The sequence below is a fragment of the Callorhinchus milii genome, unplaced genomic scaffold, assembly GCF_018977255.1.
Source record: "Callorhinchus milii isolate IMCB2004 unplaced genomic scaffold, IMCB_Cmil_1.0 Scaffold9, whole genome shotgun sequence".
NCBI classification, from domain to species: domain Eukaryota; kingdom Metazoa; phylum Chordata; class Chondrichthyes; order Chimaeriformes; family Callorhinchidae; genus Callorhinchus; species Callorhinchus milii.
Window position 1 is genome coordinate 20,829,783 of NW_024704750.1, and position 20,266 is coordinate 20,850,048.

At 53.5% G+C, this 20,266-nt stretch overlaps 1 protein-coding gene across 5 annotated transcripts; it reads right to left on the reverse strand.

The window, feature by feature from the left end:
* Positions 1-1,227: 1,227 nt before the first annotated feature.
* Positions 1,228-19,983, reverse strand: LOC103190048 (neutral alpha-glucosidase C). 5 transcript variants are annotated; one of them, XM_042338207.1, is made up of 24 exons: positions 19,815-19,983; positions 19,109-19,171; positions 18,863-18,964; positions 15,675-15,802; positions 14,296-14,505; positions 12,662-12,704; positions 12,491-12,551; positions 11,635-11,731; positions 10,439-10,625; positions 10,038-10,164; positions 8,510-8,745; positions 8,159-8,285; positions 7,754-7,833; positions 7,441-7,584; positions 7,183-7,279; positions 6,848-6,949; positions 6,300-6,543; positions 5,821-5,885; positions 4,678-4,754; positions 3,753-3,827; positions 3,317-3,430; positions 3,039-3,163; positions 2,380-2,480; positions 1,228-1,562 (listed from the first exon to the last, which is right to left on the reverse strand). In XM_042338207.1, exons 3-24 carry the CDS (start codon positions 18,914-18,916, stop codon positions 1,450-1,452), a joined length of 2,607 nt encoding a protein of 868 aa, XP_042194141.1. In that variant the 5' UTR covers positions 18,917-18,964; positions 19,109-19,171; positions 19,815-19,983; the 3' UTR covers positions 1,228-1,449. The 5 variants fall into 5 exon arrangements, with proteins under 5 accessions (XP_042194141.1, XP_042194142.1, XP_042194143.1 ...); XM_042338208.1 differs by having other exon boundaries at positions 19,776-19,983; XM_042338209.1 differs by lacking the exon at positions 7,441-7,584.
* Between the last annotated feature and the right edge of the window lie 283 nt (positions 19,984-20,266).

Genomic DNA, 20,266 nt, shown 5'->3' on the forward strand with positions numbered 1-20,266 from the left:
CTGGCTGCTGTGTTTCACCCGCAAAATACGCTTCACAGCATATCCTGTGTGACTCTTTCAGACATCTCGATGACATGATAAGGCGCTGTATCAAATGCAAGGATTATTTATTAATAAATAGTGACTACACTTTTACAACAACAACAAATTACATTTAATTAGCACCTTTCGCATTAGAGGACATCCCAAGGAGCTGGACATTATTATATAAATGCAAGTAGATGTTAAGAAACAAGTACTCCCAAAGATAGGTTAGAACTTGACAAGGGGGAACCTGAAAGAGATCTACGGGTGAGTTAATGCGTCACTCGCTTAAGTCATAGCAGTGTGAGGCAGCAATACACGAGGCAAACACAAAACGTCTCATCAAATGCAATGAATTATTAAAAATTTTGGTGTCCATTTTCTGAACATGCTGGACATTTGTTATGTAAACAACAGAACAACCCTATCCAAGGCACTGACTTTCCATAAACTGCACACAATATTCCAGCAACATACAGAACGAATTACACTTAAACCTTCGCCGGGTCTCCAAACACTTTATAAAGACTGAGTATGAGCCCAGCTGGACGGGGGAGGTGGGGAGTACAGGAGAGCTGTCTAAAGGGATCAAATTTTGGAAAGGGGGAGGGGGGTGGTTACAACCAACATCATATAGATTCGTCATCGCCTCTACTGTGTATAGTGGGAGAGCGAGCATCAGACAGACCCAACGGGGAGATAGCAGGGAATGGGATTAAAGTGGGGAGTGAGCACCAGCACAGACACAATGGGGAGCGTGTGGGGAGTGGGATGAATAAAGAGTGACTTAAACAATGTGGAGTGCGAGCGACAGGCTGGGCTGTTGTTGATAAGGATGGACTCTGAACCCTGTGGGGCCCCAGCTTAGTCTTTGTGAAGCATCATCACTGACAAACTGCTGAGCTGTCGTTTCTATAGACTGCTTGTTGCTCCCTGGATATCCGATCATCACAACATGCGCGGCTCTTCCATATAACACACATTCTCCCCTTTCTTCGTTATCTTGCAGCTAAACTGCATCTGCCACCGCTTTGCCCAGCTTGGCAAGGATTGCAACTCTTCCTCTGACCACACTCACGCTTGGTTCTTACCAAATGTTCTGATTTCCAAATCCATCTTTCCAACTACGTTGTGCTTCTAAATCGTTTCCCAGGAGCTGGTCGCAGCTTCCTGTCCTGGGGGCGGGTGGGCGGTAGGGGGGGGGGGGGGGGAGTGGGAGGAGGGGTTGTGTGTGGAGCGAGCCGATCTGAGACTGGGGGTGTTCAATGCCAAGGAGTAAGCGTGCCGCGGCGTGTGCGCTGTGTTGCAGATGCACGTGCTGTTTGTTCCGCAGTGCGTGTAAGTGGAGTGATGGGTGTGACAGAGCGGTGAGTACGACTGAGCAGTGAGTGCGAATGAGCGGAGGGTGTGAGGTATCGGCGGGGCTCAGTGATGGAGGCTGAGGGACCAGTCGCTGCCGGAGGGAAGGGCTAAGTTGCTGATGGTTAAGAAGGAAGTCAGAAGCTCGTAGGTAAAATTGACCGAGTTCGTGGGACCATCTGTTTGGGGATGGGGGGGGAGGAGGGGGAAAGCACATGGTCAGAACTGCACCCAACATTGTAACCTAGCACCTCCGCCACCCCCCACCCCGGCCAGTGTGACTGACCCTCATACACAGTGTGACTGACGCCCCCCATCGCTCCCACACTCACAGTGTGACTGACGACCCCCACCGCCCCCACACTCACATTGTGACTGACCCCCCCCACCGCCCCCACACTCACATTGTGACTGACCCCACACACAGTGTGACTGACCCCAGCAAAGAGTGATATCATGGCTACTGCAGTAAATCCATACATCCTAATCGCAACTCTGCTCTCTCCTTGACCCTCCGAATCCCCCTCCCTCCCCGTCCTGAATCCTCTGAAGAGCTTTGAGACGTCCGACCGAAGTCCTCCGATAAGATTCTTGGAATGAATTGACTGTTCCTGACCTTGGGCAGCGCCTGTTCGGCAGGTCACTCGCCTGTAGAGGGCGTCACAGCCGAGCTGGCCTCTCCCCACCCGCAACCAGCAGAATGAGTTGTAGGGGGACCAGGAGCACGAGCCCCAGCTATCCTCACGCTGACCATGGGAAATGGGAATGTCAGGAACAATTCAGCCGGGGTGGGGAGTGGGGGGGGGGGGGGGGGAGAGGGTGGCGCTGCTGGTGTGGGAGCTGTGTGACCTGGCCTGGGTGGAAAGGGGTGGGGTGTTCCGTGACCGCCTGGAGTCTGCGGCTCAGCCACGGGTTGAAGCCGAGCCAATGAGTCACCGGACATTTCTGTCTTTGAAAATGTACTTGTGATGTTGGCGTGTGGACTCACTGCCTTACCTGGGATGTTGGCCGTCACAGAGTAAGGCTGGGCTACACCCACAATAACCACAACCTCCACAGCACAGCCACAGTAGAAGTCACCCCGCGTGTCCGCACACCTAGCCAAGAGCACACAGCACGCATTACACCCAGCAATAACGCACACTTACACTGTCAGCTCTCACTCACTCACTCACTCACTCACTCAATCTCGTCTACGGGGGGTTGTGGGTTCAAGCCCCACACCAGGACATTGAGCTCACGGTCCAAGCTGGCGCTCCAGTACAGCGCTGGGAAAGGTGCCATCCTTTGGACCAAAGTCCCATCTGCCTATTCAGGTGGAAGTTAAAGATCCCGCAGCACAATTGGTGACAAGAGAAGAGCATTTTCTCTCTTGTGGTGTCTTGTCCAAAAATCCCCTGAATAATTTTGGTCGCTCCCTTCCATCGTTGTTTTGGGTCATTGTTTTGCGCAAACCAGCTGTTATTTACCCTGTAGTGAGGAAGGTATTTTCCCTACAGTGAAGGGGTGGGATATTTACCCTGTGGTGAGTAGGGTATTCACCCTGCAGTGAGGGAGTTTTCACCCTGCAGTGAGGGGGTATTCACCCTACAACGAACGGGGTATTTATACTGTGGTGAGTGGGTATTTACCCAGCAGTTAAGGGGGTGACTTACCTTGCAGTGAGCGAGCTGCTGGCGGAGCCGGTGAGATAGGTGAAGCTGCGGTGACAATATTGTTGCTGGTTGCGGTAGGCAAACGAGTGACCGTCATCAACATACAGCTGGCCCCTCGCCGAGCCCTGCAACAGCAACAGCCATCAGCACCAGGACTCACCGCAGACACAGCGCGCCACTGTCACCACACCCACCTCACACATCCCAACATCACCACACACACCCCACCGCATACTAGTCTGCACTCCTCTGTCATTCCCTGCTAATGTGGAGGTTACCTGTGTGTCGAGGGCCACATACAGGGCATAGGGTGAGGTCCAAAGCTCTTCGGTTGATCTCCCGATACAGATTTTCCTTGGAATGATTGTTCCTCCTCGCTGGAACACTGGCACCTACAGGGTGTGTGACAAGGTGTGCGTGTGACAGGGTGTGGAGGTAACTATGTGTGTGTGAGACGATGTGTGTGTGTGTATGTGTGAGATGGGGAGGGTGATTTTCTCACTGGTTCCATGGTGACAGTGTGTGTCCGTGTGTGACAATGTGTATAATGGTGTGTGTATAATGTGTGCGTGTGATGGTGTGCGCGTGTGAAGGTGTGCGCGTGTGTGAGACGGTGTCCGTGTGTGTAACGGTGTGCGGGTGTGTGACCATGCGTGTGTGTGACGGTGTGTGTGTGTGACGATGTGTGTGTGACATGGAGGGGGATGTACTCACTGTCTCTATGGTGACAGGCAGACGCAGTTTGTACGCCCCCGGGAAGCGCTGGTTGGTGCTGAGTTGGTACCAAACCTGGAGCAGAGACAATCACCAAGAAAAACATGTGGCTGCATTTTATTACAAGGGGGGTACGGGGGGAAGGTACCGGGGACAGGGCAGTTTCAGAGGGTCCAGGGTGGGGCTGGGTGTACAGTCAGGAGTTACACAAAGCAACAACAACAACTTGCATTAATACAGCGCCCTTCACACTGGGTAGGGTCGTGTTCGCTGGTCACACGTCAGGGGCAGAGAGGCCAAACCAGACCAGGGACAGGGAGGTGTGTTATGGCAGAGCAAAATAAATATAATTGACATTAATATAAGGAGGATTAGAGCGTGATCAGAGAATTATACAGCACAGAAGGAGGCTGTTCGGCCCATCGTGTCTGTGCCGGCATTTTGAAAAGAGCTTTTCCAATTCAATCCCACTCCCCGGCTCTCTCCTCACAGCCCTGCAAACTTGTTCTCCCCAAATAATTATCTACACTCTTAAAATTTGTTATCGAATCTTCTATTAAGCCTCCTCGTAACCTTCCCTGCTTCAAGGAGAATAATCCCAGCTTCTCCTGATAACTGGTACCATCCTGGTAAATCTCCTTTGCATTCTTTCCAATGCCTTGACATCCTTTCTAGAGTGTGGGGTCCAGAACTGAACACAGTCTCTCGCTGAGGCCTAACCAGTATTTTATAAAGGCCCATCATAATTTCCTGACCTTTGTATTCTATGCCCCTATTTATAAAGCCCAGTATCCCGTATGCTTTTTTAACAGCTTTATCTACCTGTCCTGCCCCCTTCAAAGATTTACTCATATGAACCCCCAGGTCTCTCTGTTCCTTCACCCCTTTAAGATTGTACCATCTATCTTATGATGAATGGACTCACCTCACCGTCACCAGGTAAGAGCAACTCCACGTCCGCCAGCGCTCGGTCAGTAATGGGGTGAACAAGCAGAGCCTCACCTGCCACAGACACACATCACTGTCACTGGCCTGCTCCAGCTCCCACACCCGGCCTGCTCCACGCCCACGCCCGGCCTGCTCCACGCCCCACGCCCGGCCTGCTCCACGCCCCACACCCGGCCTGCTCCACCTCCCACACCCGGCCTGCTCCAGCTCCCACACCCGGCCTGCTCCACGCCCCACGCCCGGCCTGCTCCACGCCCCACGCCCGGCCTGCTCCACGCCCCACACCCGGCCTGCTCCACCTCCCACACCCGGCCTGCTCCACGCCCCACGCCCGGCCTGCTCCACGCCCCACGCCCGGCCTGCTCCACGCCCGGCCTGCTCCACGCCCCACGCCCGGCCTGCTCCACGCCCCACGCCCGGCCTGCTCCACGCCCCACGCCCGGCCTGCTCCACGCCCCACGCCCGGCCTGCTCCACGCCCCACGCCCGGCCTGCTCCACGCCCCACGCCCGGCCTGCTCCACGCCCCTGCCCGGCCTACTCCACGCCCCTGCCCGGCCTGCTCCACGCCCCTGCCCGGCCTGCTCCACGCCCCTGCCGGCCTGCTCCACGCCCCTGCCCGGCCTGCTCCACGCCCCTGCCCGGCCTGCTCCACGCCCAGCCTGCTCCACGCCCCTGCCGGGCCTGCTCCACGCCCCTGCCGGGCCTGCTCCACGCCCCTGCCGGGCCTGCTCCACGCCCCTGCCCGGCCTGCTCCACGCCCCTGCCCGGCCTGCTCCACGCCCCTGCCCGGCCTGCTCCACGCCCCTGCCCGGCCTGCTCCACGCCCCACGCCCGGCCTGCTCCACGCCCCTGCCCGGCCTGCTCCACGCCCCTGCCCGGCCTGCTCCACGCCCCTGCTCGGCCTGCTCCACGCCCCAGCCCGGCCTGCTCCACGCCCCACGCCCGGCCTGCTCCACGCCCCTGCCCGGCCTGCTCCACGCCCCTGCCCGGCCTGCTCCACGCCCCTGCCCGGCCTGCTCCACGCCCCTGCCCGGCCTGCTCCACGCCCCACGCCCGGCCTGCTCCACGCCCCTGCCCGGCCTGCTCCACGCCCACCGCCCTGCAGTGATACATACGTACCCAGCATGTACGTGTCATCAATCAGGAAGGTGTTTGTCTCCCCCGGAAACTCCATCCACAGAGGCCTGTTGAGGGGAGCGTAGACAACATTACTGATACAGCGCAGCAAGGCAGCCCACCCACACCCCCACCCCCACCCCAGGCACTGACCCTAGGCCGGCACAACCCCACACACACCGTGTGACTGCTCCCCCACACTCCCGCCACACACACAGTGTGACTGACGCCCACCCCCCACACACGCACCCACACACACAAGTGTGATTGACCCCCCCCAACCCATACACACACACAGTGCGACTGATCCCCTCCCCACCCAAACACACACACAGAGTATGACTCACCCCCCACCCCCATAGTGTGACTGAACCCCTCCCCACCCAGACACACACTGTGACTGACACCCTCCCCACCCAGACACACCGTGTGACTGACCCCCCCCAACCCCACACACACGCACAATGACACCCTGGAGGTACCTGATGACAGGCTGTGCTGTGGTGTGGGCAATGTAGAACAGTGAGTACCAGTACGGCAGCAGGCTGTAGCGCAGGTGGATGGCATTCCTGATCAGTGCCGTCGCTGTATCCCCGAACAGCCAGGGCTCGCGCCGCTCCATGCGGATGTGGGAATGTCCCCGGAAAAAGGGCTGGAATGCCGCTGCCTGGTACCAGCGCACCAGCAGCTCCCAATCCGGGTTCCCAATAAACCCTCCCACATCCGCTGCCGAGAGAGAGAGGGACGGTCACATTCACAGCGTCTCACACAGACGCGCAGCCTCTCACACAGACGCGCAGCCTCTCACACAGACGCGCAGCCTCTCACACAGACGCGCAGCCTCTCACACGCGCGCAGCCTCTCACACACATACACACAGCATCTCACAAACACACACAGCATGCTCACACACACAGCATCTCTCACACCCACATACACAGCATCTCACACACACACACGTGCCCAGCGTCTTACAAACACGCTCACACACGCGGAGCTGTAATGTGAATGTGCTGGAGAAGGTTGTTACCTCCACACAAAGAGAGGCCAGTGATGCTGAGACACAGTAACATGGGGATGGAGATCTTCAGGTAGCTCCAGTCAGCTACATTGTCGCCCGTCCACACCGCTCCTGCCACACAGTCACCGAGAGACACACAGTCACCAAGAGACAGAGACACAAACCCATCACAGTGCAACCCATCCCAACCCACGGCATCCCAGTCTGCCCACCCACCTGTCCCCCTCTCGTCCCCACCGACCTACCACTCAGTCCTACCCACCCACTCCGCTCCCCCTCCGCCCACCTGCCCAGCCCTGCCCCACCTGCCCAGCCCTGCCCCACCCGACACTGCAGTCACTGACCAAACCTCTGGGATCCGGCAAAGAATGACCTTGTCAGCACGAAGGGACGCTCAGCTCCTCCCGACCGGCGCAGCAGCCCCTCAGCCGTGGCCCAGTGCTGAGAGACAGAAAACAGAGGTCACCAGCAACGCGGCCCCTCAGCCCCCCTCCCCCAGCACCCCCCCGTCGTAAACACCCCATTCCCCCAGCCCCCTGACACCCCGTCACAGACACCCTGGGGCCCGGTGTGCCGGTGAGAGCCCTGTGATCCCCGGTTACCTGGTAGAAGCCGTACAGGTTGTGGAGGTGCCGGTGTTGCCAGCTGCCCCAGTGCACGGCGTCTCTGGGTATGGTGAGCTCCGGCCCGCTGAACACCGAGGGTTCGTTCATGTCATTCCACACAAAGAGGATATCCGTGGATCCCTGCCCGAGACAGCGTCGAACACGCTCCAACATGGTTCAAACATGGCTGCCCAGCCCCACCCACCTGCCCTGCTCAGCCCGTATGATCATGTGGGAGCCATGTTTGTGAGATGTGGGTGTGTCGCTGACATGCGTGTGAGAAACGGGCAGCGATTGCGTTTGGACCCACCTGGTACTGGTCCAGGGCGTGTTTGCTGGCGTACCAGTCCCGCACGGCGGGGTTCGTGAAATCCAGATACGCGGACAGACCTAGAGACAGATTGTCATGTCTGAGTGTGACACAGTGACAAATATCTTATATATAAATATATATTGATGATATACATCATAAAACCATTAAAAAAATAATAAAGCTCACGTGATTACATTACATTTAGCACTTAATAATAATAAAGCGATCCGCCACTCAACTAACAACTGGGTTCTTATTTACTGCAAGGTAAACAGGCTTGTTAAGTGAGGAAACATGCCTAAGGTTTCGCCCCGTCTGGGAGCCAAACCCAGGTCCTCTCGCTTGCGAGGCAAGTGCTCTAACCGCTGAGCTACAGAGGAAGGAGGGGAGGGAGCTGCTCACCTGGCCAGCACAGGCCCTGGTACTCGCAACCCTTGTTGTCCTTCACGAAGTAGCCGTTGGCGTTGGCCTGAGAGTACAGCGGGTACTCACTGTCCACCTTAATGTGAGGGTCACTGATCACCACCAGCTGCCAAACAACACAGTCAGTGTCAGCGGGCACCAACTACCACCCAGCCTGTCCCCCTGCACAGCCTGTCCCTCCTCCCACAACCTGTTCCCCCCCACAGCCTGTTCCCCCCCCCCACAGCCTGTCTCCAGGCCCCAGCTTGTTTCCCCCCACCCCACCCAACGGCCATCACCCCCCCACCCACAGCCTATCCCCCCAGACTGTACCCCCTGAGCCCCCACCACCTTGCGCTTCTGGCACCGCAGGTGTTGCTGTAGCCGCTGTGGCGTGGGGAAGGTCAGGGGATCCCAGGTGAGGTAGCGCCTGCCCGCTGTGTGCTCGATGTCCAGCCAGATGGCATCGTAGGGAATGTGGTGAGCGTCGAAGCCGGCGTCCACCTTCTCCACCTCCTCCTCGTCGCGGTAATTCCACCGGCTCTGGTGATAGCCCAGCGCGAAGAGCGGCGGCAACATAGGGAAACCTGCACAGGAGAGCAACGTGCGTGACTGTGTGTGCGCGTGTCACACTGTGCACGTGTATAGGTGATGTGTGTTTATGTAGATTTGTGTGTATGTAGGTGTGTGTGTATAGGTGTGTGTAAATAGGCGATGTGTGGGTCTATAGATGTATGTGTGTATAAGTGTGTATGTGTACATAGGAGTACGTGTGCATAGGTGTGTGTGTGTGTAAGCGTGTATGAGGTCCACACCTCAGGTGCTGACAGCATCACCATCCATGGTTGCACATTCCACCTTACTAAGCCAGTGCTTGGCATCTAACCCTCAACTATCCTTTCTACCCCACATCTGTGCCATGACCCGCTCTGCCTTCCCCCACCTCCGCGACATCGCCCGCCTCCGCCGCTGTCTCACACCTCAGGCCACCGAAACCCTCATACACGCTTTCATTACATCGAGGCTCGACCTCGCAAACTCCTTGCTTGTCGGCCTCCCCAACTCCTCCCTCCATAGGCTGCAGATCATCCAGAAATCTGCAGCCCTTGTCCTCTCCCGCTCTAGGCTGAGACCCTATCACCCCCATCCTTGCCCGACTCCACTGGCTTCCCACCACACAGAGGATACAGTTCAAGATGCTGGTCTGTACCTTCAAAGCCCTTCATGGTCTTGCTCCCCCCTACCTCTGCGACCTCCTAAACCCCTACCATCCCGCACTCTCCCTCCGTTCAGTGGGCTCCGGCCTGCTTCACATCCCCCACCTCGCTCACCCCACGATTGGCGGGAGGGCCTTCTGCCACTCTGCCCCCACCCTCCCACAATCCCTCCACATGGCCCCCTCCCTGACCCATCTCAAGACCCTCCTCTTCGACCATGCTTTCGATCACCCTGCTTCCCCACCCCGCCCTCTACCCTCCCCGATCCTGACCCCCAGCTCGGGTCCGAAACTCTGACTGTCCAGCGCCTTGGCATCCTCCCGATGTGAAAGGCGCTGTACAAATGTAATACTGTTGTTGTAGTAGGTGTGTATGTGTATGTAGGTGTATGTGTGTATAGGTATGTGTATGTATAGGTGTATAGGTATGTGTATGTATATAGGTCTACGTGTCTATGTATATAGGTCTACGTGTGTATGTATATAGGTGTGTGTGTATATAGGTGTGTGTGTATAGGTGTGTATGTGTATGTAGGTGTATATGGGTATATAGGTATGTATGTGTATATAGGCGTGTTTGTGTACATAGGTGTGTGTGTGGATATAGGTGTGTGTGTGGATATAGGTGGGTGTGTATAGGTGTGGTGGGCAGGGTTCGGGTACCTGTCAGCCTGGCATACTGCGCACACACCTCCCCCGCTGTGGGTCCCAACAGCATGTACACATCGATGACTCCACTCTCAGACATCCAACGCGCATCAGTGCCAGGCTTCACAGCCTGCGCTCCAGCCTGTACACACAGCACAGCAGTTACACACCAGTCAGTCACACACCATCACAGCAGGTCACACTCTCTCTCATACACTCACCCCCTCTCTCACATTCACCTCTGCCTCTCACTCACTCTCTCAATCTCTCTTTTCCGCTTCTCACACTCCCCACACCCACTCCCTCTCTCACTCCCCCTCTTTCTCTCTCCATATACACTCACCTGACTCTCTCTCTCTCACTCCCTTTCTTACCACCTCTCCCCCCCTCTCTCTCTCACACACACACACACACACCTGTTGCCCCTCCTGGGGCTGGGGGCTGATGTGGATCAGTGTGTCGGAGGCGTTGAGCCAAAGCAGGCCAAGGCTGCTGTGAGGTTTGTGAGCGAGGAGGAGAGGCACCGAGCCATACAGCCCCATCCTGCTGTGCAGCTCACAGGCAAACACGTCCAGGTTATACAGGCGGTAAGGCTCCCCCTGGCTACAAGCAACAACACACTTACTGACAGCCCGCTTACCCTCCACAACACTGTGTCACTGACTGCGTATGTCCTCTACAAGTGTGTACCTGACTGTATATGCGTTGTAACAGAGACCCTTTATACGTGTCTCTTTACACGTGTATACCTGACTGTATGTGCATTGTAACAGGGACCCATTATACCTGTGTGTGTATATAGGTGTGTGTGTGTGTGTATATAGTTATATATGTCTATATAGGTACGTGGAGTCCTGTAGCTCAGTGGTTAGAGCACTCACTTTGCAAGCGAGAGACCCGAGTTCAATTCCAGGCAGGTCAGGGCGAAACCTTGGGCAAGTTCTTTACTCCACACGTCTAATAATAATCCCTCCAAAAACAATAAATTGGTCATTTTCAATCTACGACTGTTTGTGGGACATTGCTGTGCGCAATTGGCTGCCGCGTTCGCCCACAAATATACAGTCAATTCACTTTACAGTGTGTTCTGTGAAGCGCTTTGGGACATCCTCCGACGTGAAAAGCGCTATATCAAATGCAAGGATTATTATTATTATGTGTGTGTATAGTGTGTACCTGACTGTAAGTACCCTGTAACATAGGCCCTTTGCATGCGTGTACCTGACTGTATGTGCTGTGTATCGAGTCCCTTTAATAATAATAATCCTTGCATTTGATATAGCGCTTTTCACGTCTTCTGGATGTCCCAAAGCGCTTCACAGAATATACTGTAAAGTGAATTGACTGTATATTTGTGGGCGAACGCGGCAGCCAATTGCGCACAGCAATGTCCCACAAAGCGTCGTAGATTGAAAATGACCAATTTATTATTGGGTTTTTTTTGGAGGGATTATTATTAGGCTCTGTGTGGAGTAAGGAAACTTGCCCAAGGTTTCACCCTGACCTGCCTGGAATTGAACTCAGGTCTCTTGCTTGCAAAGCGAGTGCTCTAACCACTGAGCTACAGGACTCCACTTTACACACGTGTACCTGATTGGCGTGTGCTGTGTACCTGGTGTTGTCCAGAGGCAGGTGGCCCGTGTGCTGGGGAATCCCGTATACGTGATGGTAACCGTGAAGAGAGAAATCCAATCCAACCGAGCAGGGCCCTGTAACACACAGTGTACATAAATAGAAGTACACACAGACAGTGTGTACACTCACACAGTCAGTGTACACACACACACACACATACAGAGTCAGCGTACACACGCACACACAGTCAGTGAATATACCCACACACATACAGTCAGTGTACACACCACTTCCCCTTGCTGTCTGGCCCCAACATGCTGTGCTGGCAATGGGCCTCTAGTCCGGTTCCTAAGCCAGACGGGTTCGCAGTATTCCAGGGCACTGCTGATGCCCGCACAGCCAGCTTGGATCTGGAAAGGCAGACCAGTCACTGGCAGCAGGGAACCTTCCCACTCAGCTCCTGTTAACCCTGCAAGCCAAAGCCCTAAAGGGTTGGGTGGTCCTAGCTGGACAAGCAGCGGGAAAGCTTGCCAGGCAGCAATATCAACGGTTTTAACTGGTTAGACTCCAGTAGTTACCCCAACGCACACTCTGGGATCCCCAAGCTTTGGCTCTTGCTAACCTGGGCCTAATACTTTCCGGAATTAGGTAAACAGGATGCATCCCTCCAGGGAGAGAGAGAGCGCATTCCATTCTAACAATCTGTCTCTGAGATACATGGAAATCTCAGCCTGGTTTCTCTTTAGCAAGCGATGGGTTTGCATGTGTCTGACACCTGGCTGAGCAAAACTAAACTGTCCCCCCCGTTTACTCGTTCCCAGCCCCCCCACCCACCTACGACTGTTTGTACACAGCACCTTCCAGGCCCCTCACCCACTCCCGGTGAAATTTACCATCGGTTTTTATGTCTGTAAATTCCCCGAATTTCTCCTCCCACAATTCCTTCTCATCCTCCTGAAACCAAACATAAACAGTGATACACCAACCCCCCCACCCCACCACACACAGCACCCCCCCCCACCCCCATTCCGGGCACAGACATCGATCCCGACACATACACTCACCTCCTGCCAGCCACTCTCACTGTTTGTCTGTGCTGCGCTCTGCCTGTGTGTAAAAGAGCTCAGTTGTTGTGGCTGTACAGGCTGTATGGGGGGTACAGGCGCTTTGCACAGGTTGTCAATGTGGCTTTGCTCTCACCGCTCCTCCCATTCCCTCCTCGAGCCCCTCCAGTCTGGATTCCACCCTGCCACAGCACAGACAGCGCTTGTTAATGTCACAAACGACGTCCTCTTTCTATGGGGCCAGGGGTCCCTCTGCCTCCTCGTCCTCCTGGACCTCCGCTGCGTTCCGACAGTCGCTCACATCACCCTCATCCACTTCAATGGGACCACAGTCGCATGGTTCAAGTAACAAACCGCCTTCATTTTGTGTCTTCAAACGGTTTCCCCTCCTGCCCCCGCCCGGTCACCTGTGGTGTACACCAAGGCTCTATCCTTGGCCCCCTCGTCTTCCTCATCTATATGTTCCCTCTGGGCGATGTCATCTGCAGACACGGGTAAACTTCCACATGTATGCGTATGAAACACAAATAATAATCCTTGCCTTTGGTATAGCACCTAATCACGTCTTCAAGATGTCTCAAAACGCTTCACGGTAATTACTATAAAGTGAATTGACTGTATATATTGTGGGCGAAAGGGCAGCAGCCAATTGCACACAGCAGTGTCCACAAACAGCTGTACATTGAGTGACAACATTTTCTTTAAGGGACTATTAATCTTTAGATCATGTGTCTGCTGATGTTCTTTTGGTTTGTCTGAAGCGCACACTTCCTGCAGCTTAATGTCGACAAGACGGAAGCCATATTCATTGGCTCCTGACAAGGTCTTCTGACTTGCGGATCTGACCTCCTCAACCTCCACGGCCTATCCCTTAAACTCCTGAAGCTGTACGTAACCCAGGCATCAGGTTCGACCCCCAGCTGTCCTTCCTCCGCCACATCCGGCTCCTGACCAGTAACGCCTTCCTCCACCTCCACCACATTGCCCGCCTCCGACCGTACCTTACCCTAGATGCAGCCGAAGCACTTGTCCATGAGTTCATTACCTTCCGCCCCCAACTAATATTATATTATTATTATTAACTATTCAACTGCCCTCGTCGCTGGTCTCCTCAACTCCACTATCCACAAAATCCAGCTGATCCAAAACTCCACCGCACGCACACTCACCTGTACTAAACTCTGTAATTCCGTCACACCAGTTCTAGCCAGGCACCATTGGCTCCCTATCACCAAATGGATTGATTTCAAGATCTCTCACTCGTCTGCAAATCTCTTCATGCCCTGGCATCTCCTTAACTCTCCGACCATCTGCCCTCGCTCGACTAGCTCCAGCCTCCTGCTTGTCCCCCGTGCCCTCCATTCTACCACTGGTGGCGGCACTTTCAGCCACTACGCCCCGAATCTCTGAAACACTCTTCCTCTATTTCTCTGCCTTGTTCCCTCCTTCCCCATCTTCAGGTCACGCCTGAAGACCTTCCTCTTCGACGGTACCTACGGTCACCTCCCCCCTCCCCCCGGCTCGGCGTCAGGCTCCACCACTGTCAAGCGCTCTGGGACGCTGCGTGAGGGGCACTATATAAATACAAGTTGTTGCTGTTGTTGTTGATGTGCATGGTGACTGTGGTGACTTACGAGCATGGCTCAGGCCTGAGCCGGAGATGTTCGAAGTAGAGCAGGCCGCGGGCGTTCACGCTGAGAGGACCCTCGTTGGCCTCTGCCCCAGGCCCGTGCCCCGCCCGCAGAACCTCCAGTATGAACGGCTGAGCCACAATCCGGAGCCGTGTCTCACCCTCCGCCACCGCCAGCATCACACACGCGTCAGTCACAGACTCCACCCACAGCCTGCAACAACATTTGCAAAGCGCTTTTCACATCGGGAGGACGTTCCAGGCCCTGGATAGTCAGGCATTTGAACCCAAGCTGGAGGGAAAACAGCTTCTATATTCGGGAACTGTGCCCTCAGATTGGAAAATCCTAAATGTCACTCCATTATTTGAGCAGAGAGGGAAGGAAAAACCAGGAAACTGTCAGCTTAACTTCAGTTGTGGGGAAGTTACTGGAATCTCTCATCCGGGACAAAGTGACTGAGCATTTGGACAAGTATGAGCTAATCAAAGAGAGTCAGCATGGATTTGTGATGGGTATGTCATGTCTGACAAATCTATCTGAATTTTTTTGAGATCACCTACATGGTGGATAAAAGAGTGTCCATGGATGTCATCTACACGGACTTTCGGAAGGCTCCGCACAGAAGGTAATTAGCAAAAATGAAAACGCATGGAATCGGAGGGAACTTTGTGATGTGGCTTGGTAATTAGTTGGGAGGCAGGAAACAGAGAGTAAGGATAATAATAGTCCTTGCATTTGATATAGTGCCTTATCACATCTTTGAGTCGACTCAAAGGGCTTCACAGAATGCAGTGTAAAGTGTAGTGACTGTATATTTTGTGGGCGATAAAAGGATCATTCTCTGATTGACGGGAATGTGACAAGTGGTGTTCCCCAGAAGTCTGTACTGGGGCCTCAGCCTTTTCACCATACATACTTACATATATATAATATAAATATATAAATAACTTGGACGAAGGAATAGAGTTTATATTGAAATTTGCAGATGACACAAAGTTAGGAGGCACGGCATGTTTTGTAGATGGGAGCTGGAAGTTACAAAGGGACTTAGCTGAGTGGGCAAAATGGTGGCAGATGGAGTTCAATGTGGGGAAGTGTGAGTAATCTTAACCCTTAAAGCTTTACACTATGGATGCCGAAAAAACAGAATATTTACTTAATGGTGAGAAACTAAGAATCATGGAGGAGCAAAGGGATTTGGGTTTCCGTGTATGCAAATCATTAAAAACAGGCTCACAAATACAACATGTAGTAAAAATGCAACTTGTTTTTGCTCTCTCAGCTCTCTCACTCTCTCTCTCTCTCAGTCTTTAGTATCTCTCACTCAGTATCTCTCTCTCTCTCTCACTCAGTCTCTCTCTCTGTGTCTTTGCTATCCTCACCTCTGCATGACGGGCTCCGCAATAATCACATCAGGTACCTCGTATCTTGCTTTGATTGGCTGTAGCTCGGTAATTTTGATCCTGATCACAGGCCCCTGAGCTGCCCACAACTGCACCAGGAGCGGCGGCTGGGAGAGAGCACAGTGAGGGAGTGAGCCAGACCCAACAATATCCCCTCCGTAAACAAGCCCCTCCAAGCCAACCACCCCATCACAGCATCAAACTTTTGTTAATCAGTCCCGGTGTCCTGGTCATAACCCCCACTCCCTTTCCTGGCAACTGTTCCACTCATTAATTTCCCTCTGAGTAAAAAAACTACTATCGTAATTTCTGTGTTTGTGTATCTTGAGGTCGAATGCGGCAGCCAGTTGCACACAGCAATGTCCCACAAACAGCCATGGAGTGAGTGACCATTGTTATTTGGAGGATTGTTGGACAGGACACTGGGAGACAGAGAGAAACTCCCTTCTCTTTTCCAATAGCACCATCTGATCTTTATCATCCACCTGAACAGGCAGATGGGACCTTGGTTTAATGTCTCATCCAAAAGATGGCACTTCTGACAGCGCTCTCTCCCCAGCACTGTCAGTCTGGACTGTGAGCTCAAAGTCCTGACCTGGGGCTTGAAACCACAGTGTTCTGCCCAGGGATTGAGTCAGGCTGACTTCCCAGGGTTTGTCCTGAAACTGTCTTCCATACCCTGAAGGGTTAAAGCTCTGCAACAGCCCCTCTGATTCCATAGTATCTTAGGTAGTAGGACCACTGCTATTTTTAATATATATTAATGACCTGGACTTGGGTTTCGGAGGGCGTGGAGGGCGCTATATAAATCTAAGTTTTTGTTGTTGTTGTATCGAGAGCAACATTTTGAAGTTCGCAGATGGCACAAAACTTGGAAACATAGTAAACAGTGAGGAGAACAGTAAGCAGACCACAGGAGGACCTGAAAACCTACCAAGAATAGAGGGGAACCAAGAAGAAAATGTTAACGAGCAACTTGGAGGAATTAATATTAGTAAAGAAATGGTTTTAGGTAAATTATCAGGTCTTAAAACTGATAAATCTCCTGGACCTGATGGCCTACATCCTAGGGTTTTAAAAGAGGTGGCTACTGAGATAGTGGATGGCTTGTCTTTGATCTTCCAAAATTCTCTGGATTCTGGAACGGTTCCCATTGATTGGAAGATTGCAAACGTGACACCACTATTTAAGAAGGGTGGGAGAGAAAAGATGGGGAACTATAGACCAGTTAGTCTGACTTCAGTGGTAGGGAAAATTCTTGAGTCCTTAATTAAGGATGTCGTTATGGGATTCCTGGAAGACCATAACAAGATTAGGCAGAGTCAACATGGCTTTACAAAAGGGAAGTCATGCTTAACTAATCTTTTAGAGTTTTTTGAAGATGTATCTAGCAGGTTAGATAGGGGGGAACCAGTAGATGTAGTATATTTAGATTTTAAAAAGGCATTTGACAAAGTGCCACACAAAAGGCTATTGCACAAGGTTAAGGCCCACGGGATTAATGGGAACATATTAGCATGGATTGAAGAGTGGCTAACGGGTAGAAAACAGAGAGTAGGGATAAACGGGTCATTCTCGAATTGGCAGGATGTGACTAGTGGAGTGCCACAAGGATCAGTGCTTGGGCCTCAGCTATTTACAATTTACATCAATGATCTAGACGAGGACATTGAATGTAACGTATCTAAATTCGCGGATGAGACTAAACTCGGTGGGAGAGTAAGCTCTGAGGATGATGCAAAAAGATTGCAACAGGATATAGATAGGGGAGGGGAGCGGGCGAGTAGGTGGCAGATGGAATTTAATGTGGGGAAGTGTGAAGTTATTCACCTAGGTAGAAAAAATAGAAAAACAGATTATTTTCTAGAGGGGGAGAGATTAGATAGTGTTAGAGTGCAGAGGGATTTGGGTGTCCTTGTACACCAGTCTCAAAAAGTTAGTTTGCAGGTGCAGCAGCAACTAAGAAGGCAAATGGCATGGTAGCGTTCATTGCTAGAGTATTGTGTGCAGTTTTGGTCTCCTTATTTAAAAAATGACATACTTGCCCTAGAGGGGGTGCAGCGTAGATTCACTCGGTTAGTTCCTGGGATGAGGGGACTGACCTATGAGGATAGGCTGAATAAACTCGGGCTGTATTCTCTAGAGTACAGAAGAATTAGGGGAGATCTTATTGAAACATATAAGATTCTTAAAGGGCTGATAAAGTAGACACTGAGGGTCTGTTTCCCCTGGTAGGAGAATCTATAACCAGGGGTCACAGTCTTAAAATTAAGGGTCAGCCTTTTAGAACAGTTAAGGAAACATTTCTTCACTCAGAGGGTAGTGAATTTATGGAATTCACTACCCCAGAAGGCTGTAGATGCTCAATCCTTGAACATCTTCAAGGCTGAGACTGATAGATTTTTTAAAAACAGAGGCATTAGGGGATATGGGGATAGGGCAGGTAATTAGAATTAGGTCTGAAGATCAGCTATGATCTTATCGAATGGCGGGGCAGGCTCGAGGGGCCGAACGGCCTACTCCTGCTCCTAATTCTTATGTTCTTATGACATAGACAGGCTGGTGAAATGGGCAGATGCAATTTAATGCAGAGAAGTGTGAAGTAATGGATTTTGGGAGGAGGAATGAGGAGAGGCAATATAAGATAAATGGAACAATTTTAAAGCAGGTGCAGGAACAGAGAGACCTGGGGGTTCACATACACAAATCTTTGAATGTGCAGGACAAGTTGACAAAGCTGTTAAAACAGCATATGGCATCCTTGACTTCATAAACAGAAGCATAATGGATCAGAGCAAGGAAGTTAGGTTGAACCTTTACAAATTCCTGGTTAGGCCTCAGCTGAGTATTGTGTCCAATTCTGGGCATCACACTTTAGGAAGAATGTCAGGGCCTTGGAGACGGTGCAGAGAAGATGTACAAGAATGATACCAGAGATAAGGGACTACAATTACGTGACGAGCTGACCCCCTGCCCGCTGACCCCTGCCCGCTGACCCACTATCCGCTGACCCCTGCCCACCGAACCCTTGCCGCTGACCCCCTGCCCGCTGACCCTGGCCCGCTGACCGCTGCCCACCGAACCCTTGACCCTGACCCCGGCTCGCTGCCCCCTGCCCACTGATCCCAGCCCGCTGAACCCAGCCCGCTGAACCCCCGCCCGCTGACCTGTGGCTTTTGGCTGTGCAGCTGGAAGCTGGCTGTGCCCTCGGCCACCTGCATGGTGCCCAGCGCCGCCCGTACTGCCCGCCAGCCAGCCGCTGCTGCCTCCTGTAACAGCACAGAGATCACAGGTCACAATACAGGTACGTGGGCACACTCACACGCACACTGACACGCGCACACTGACACGCGCACACTGGAAAACACGCACAGGGGGACACCATGTGAGGCTGTGCTGAGGGAACACGTTACCTGTAGAAAGTGATATCTTCAGTTGTCTTGAATTTGCTCTTTCCGACATCCTCAGAAAAGGCGCTGGTGTGAGAGAGAGAGAGAGAGAGTGTGTGAGAGAGAGAGAGATATCACCCCCGACACTGTCAAAGCCTGTCACTATTACTGTCTGCGTCACTGTCTGTGTCACGGTCAGTGTCTCGGTCAGTGTCTCGGTCAGTGTCACGGTCAGTCACGGTCAGTGCCTCTATCACTGTCTGCGTCTCTGTCACTGTCTGCGTCTCTGTCACTGTCTGCGTCTCTGTCACTGTCTGCGTCACCGTCCCGGACACTGCCCGCCAGGCAGAGATCTCGTCATTAACCCTTTCCACGAGGGACGCTGCTGCGTAGAAAGAAAAATGGCTCTGCCACGCTTCGCCCACAAAATACCGGCAGCACGCGACACGTTCGGCGAAGCGCCTTGAGGCGTCTCGGGAGAACGCGGTCCGGCGCCGCATCGAACGCAAGAATTATTAGCGTTTACGGGTAACCCACACTCCCCCCCCCCCCCCCCCTCTCTCCTGCTCTCTCTGGCGGGCGCCCGCGCGCTCCCCCTCGCTATCTCTCCTGCGCTCCCCCCCCCCCTCGAATGCTCTGCTGCTCAGCCGCTGACCCAGTCGTATTGAGCCGGCCTCGGTAGCCCTCTAACCTCTCCCCGAGCCCGAGCCCGAGCCCGAGCCGCGGGTACCTGGGCCCCTGCTTGTTCTCAGTCTCTGTCTCCATCTGCCTGTCGCTGCGGCTGCCCCCTCTGCTCTCTCTCTCTCTCCCTCTCCCTCTGCCGCTGACTGCGAGCCTTCAGTCTGTCTCTGACACCGGCACTGCCTCCAAAGCTGATCACAGCTCCTCGCACAGCGCCCTCTCCCTGCAGTGGAGTGGGTCAGTGCACCCGCCTCGCCAGCGAGAGGACCTGGGTTCGATTCCCGGGCCGGGCAAAGACTTAGTCTCCTTACTCCGCCCGCCCCTGTTTACCCAGCGGTGAGTAGGAACCCGGGGCGGTCAAATATCAGGGTCTTGAGATGGACCTTGAAGAAGTGGAGTCCTGTAGCTCAGTGGTTAGAGCACTCGCTTTGCAAGCGAGAGACCTGAGATCAATTCCAGGCAGAGGGCGAAACCTCGGGCAAGTTTCCTTACTCCACACAG

Bases quoted from the DNA above. Each gene is read 5' to 3' on its own strand.
- LOC103190048 (XM_042338207.1), bottom strand. From the start codon at position 18,916: ATGCAGGTGGCCGAGGGCACAGCCAGCTTCCAGCTGCACAGCCAAAAG. The intron at 7,585-7,753 runs GTGGGTCCAAAC...TGTCTCGGGCAG, and splicing joins ACGCCCTGGACCAGTACCAG to GGATCCACGGATATCCTCTT. The intron at 7,280-7,440 runs GTAACCGGGGAT...TCTGTCTCTCAG, and splicing joins ACCTGTACGGCTTCTACCAG to CACTGGGCCACGGCTGAGGG.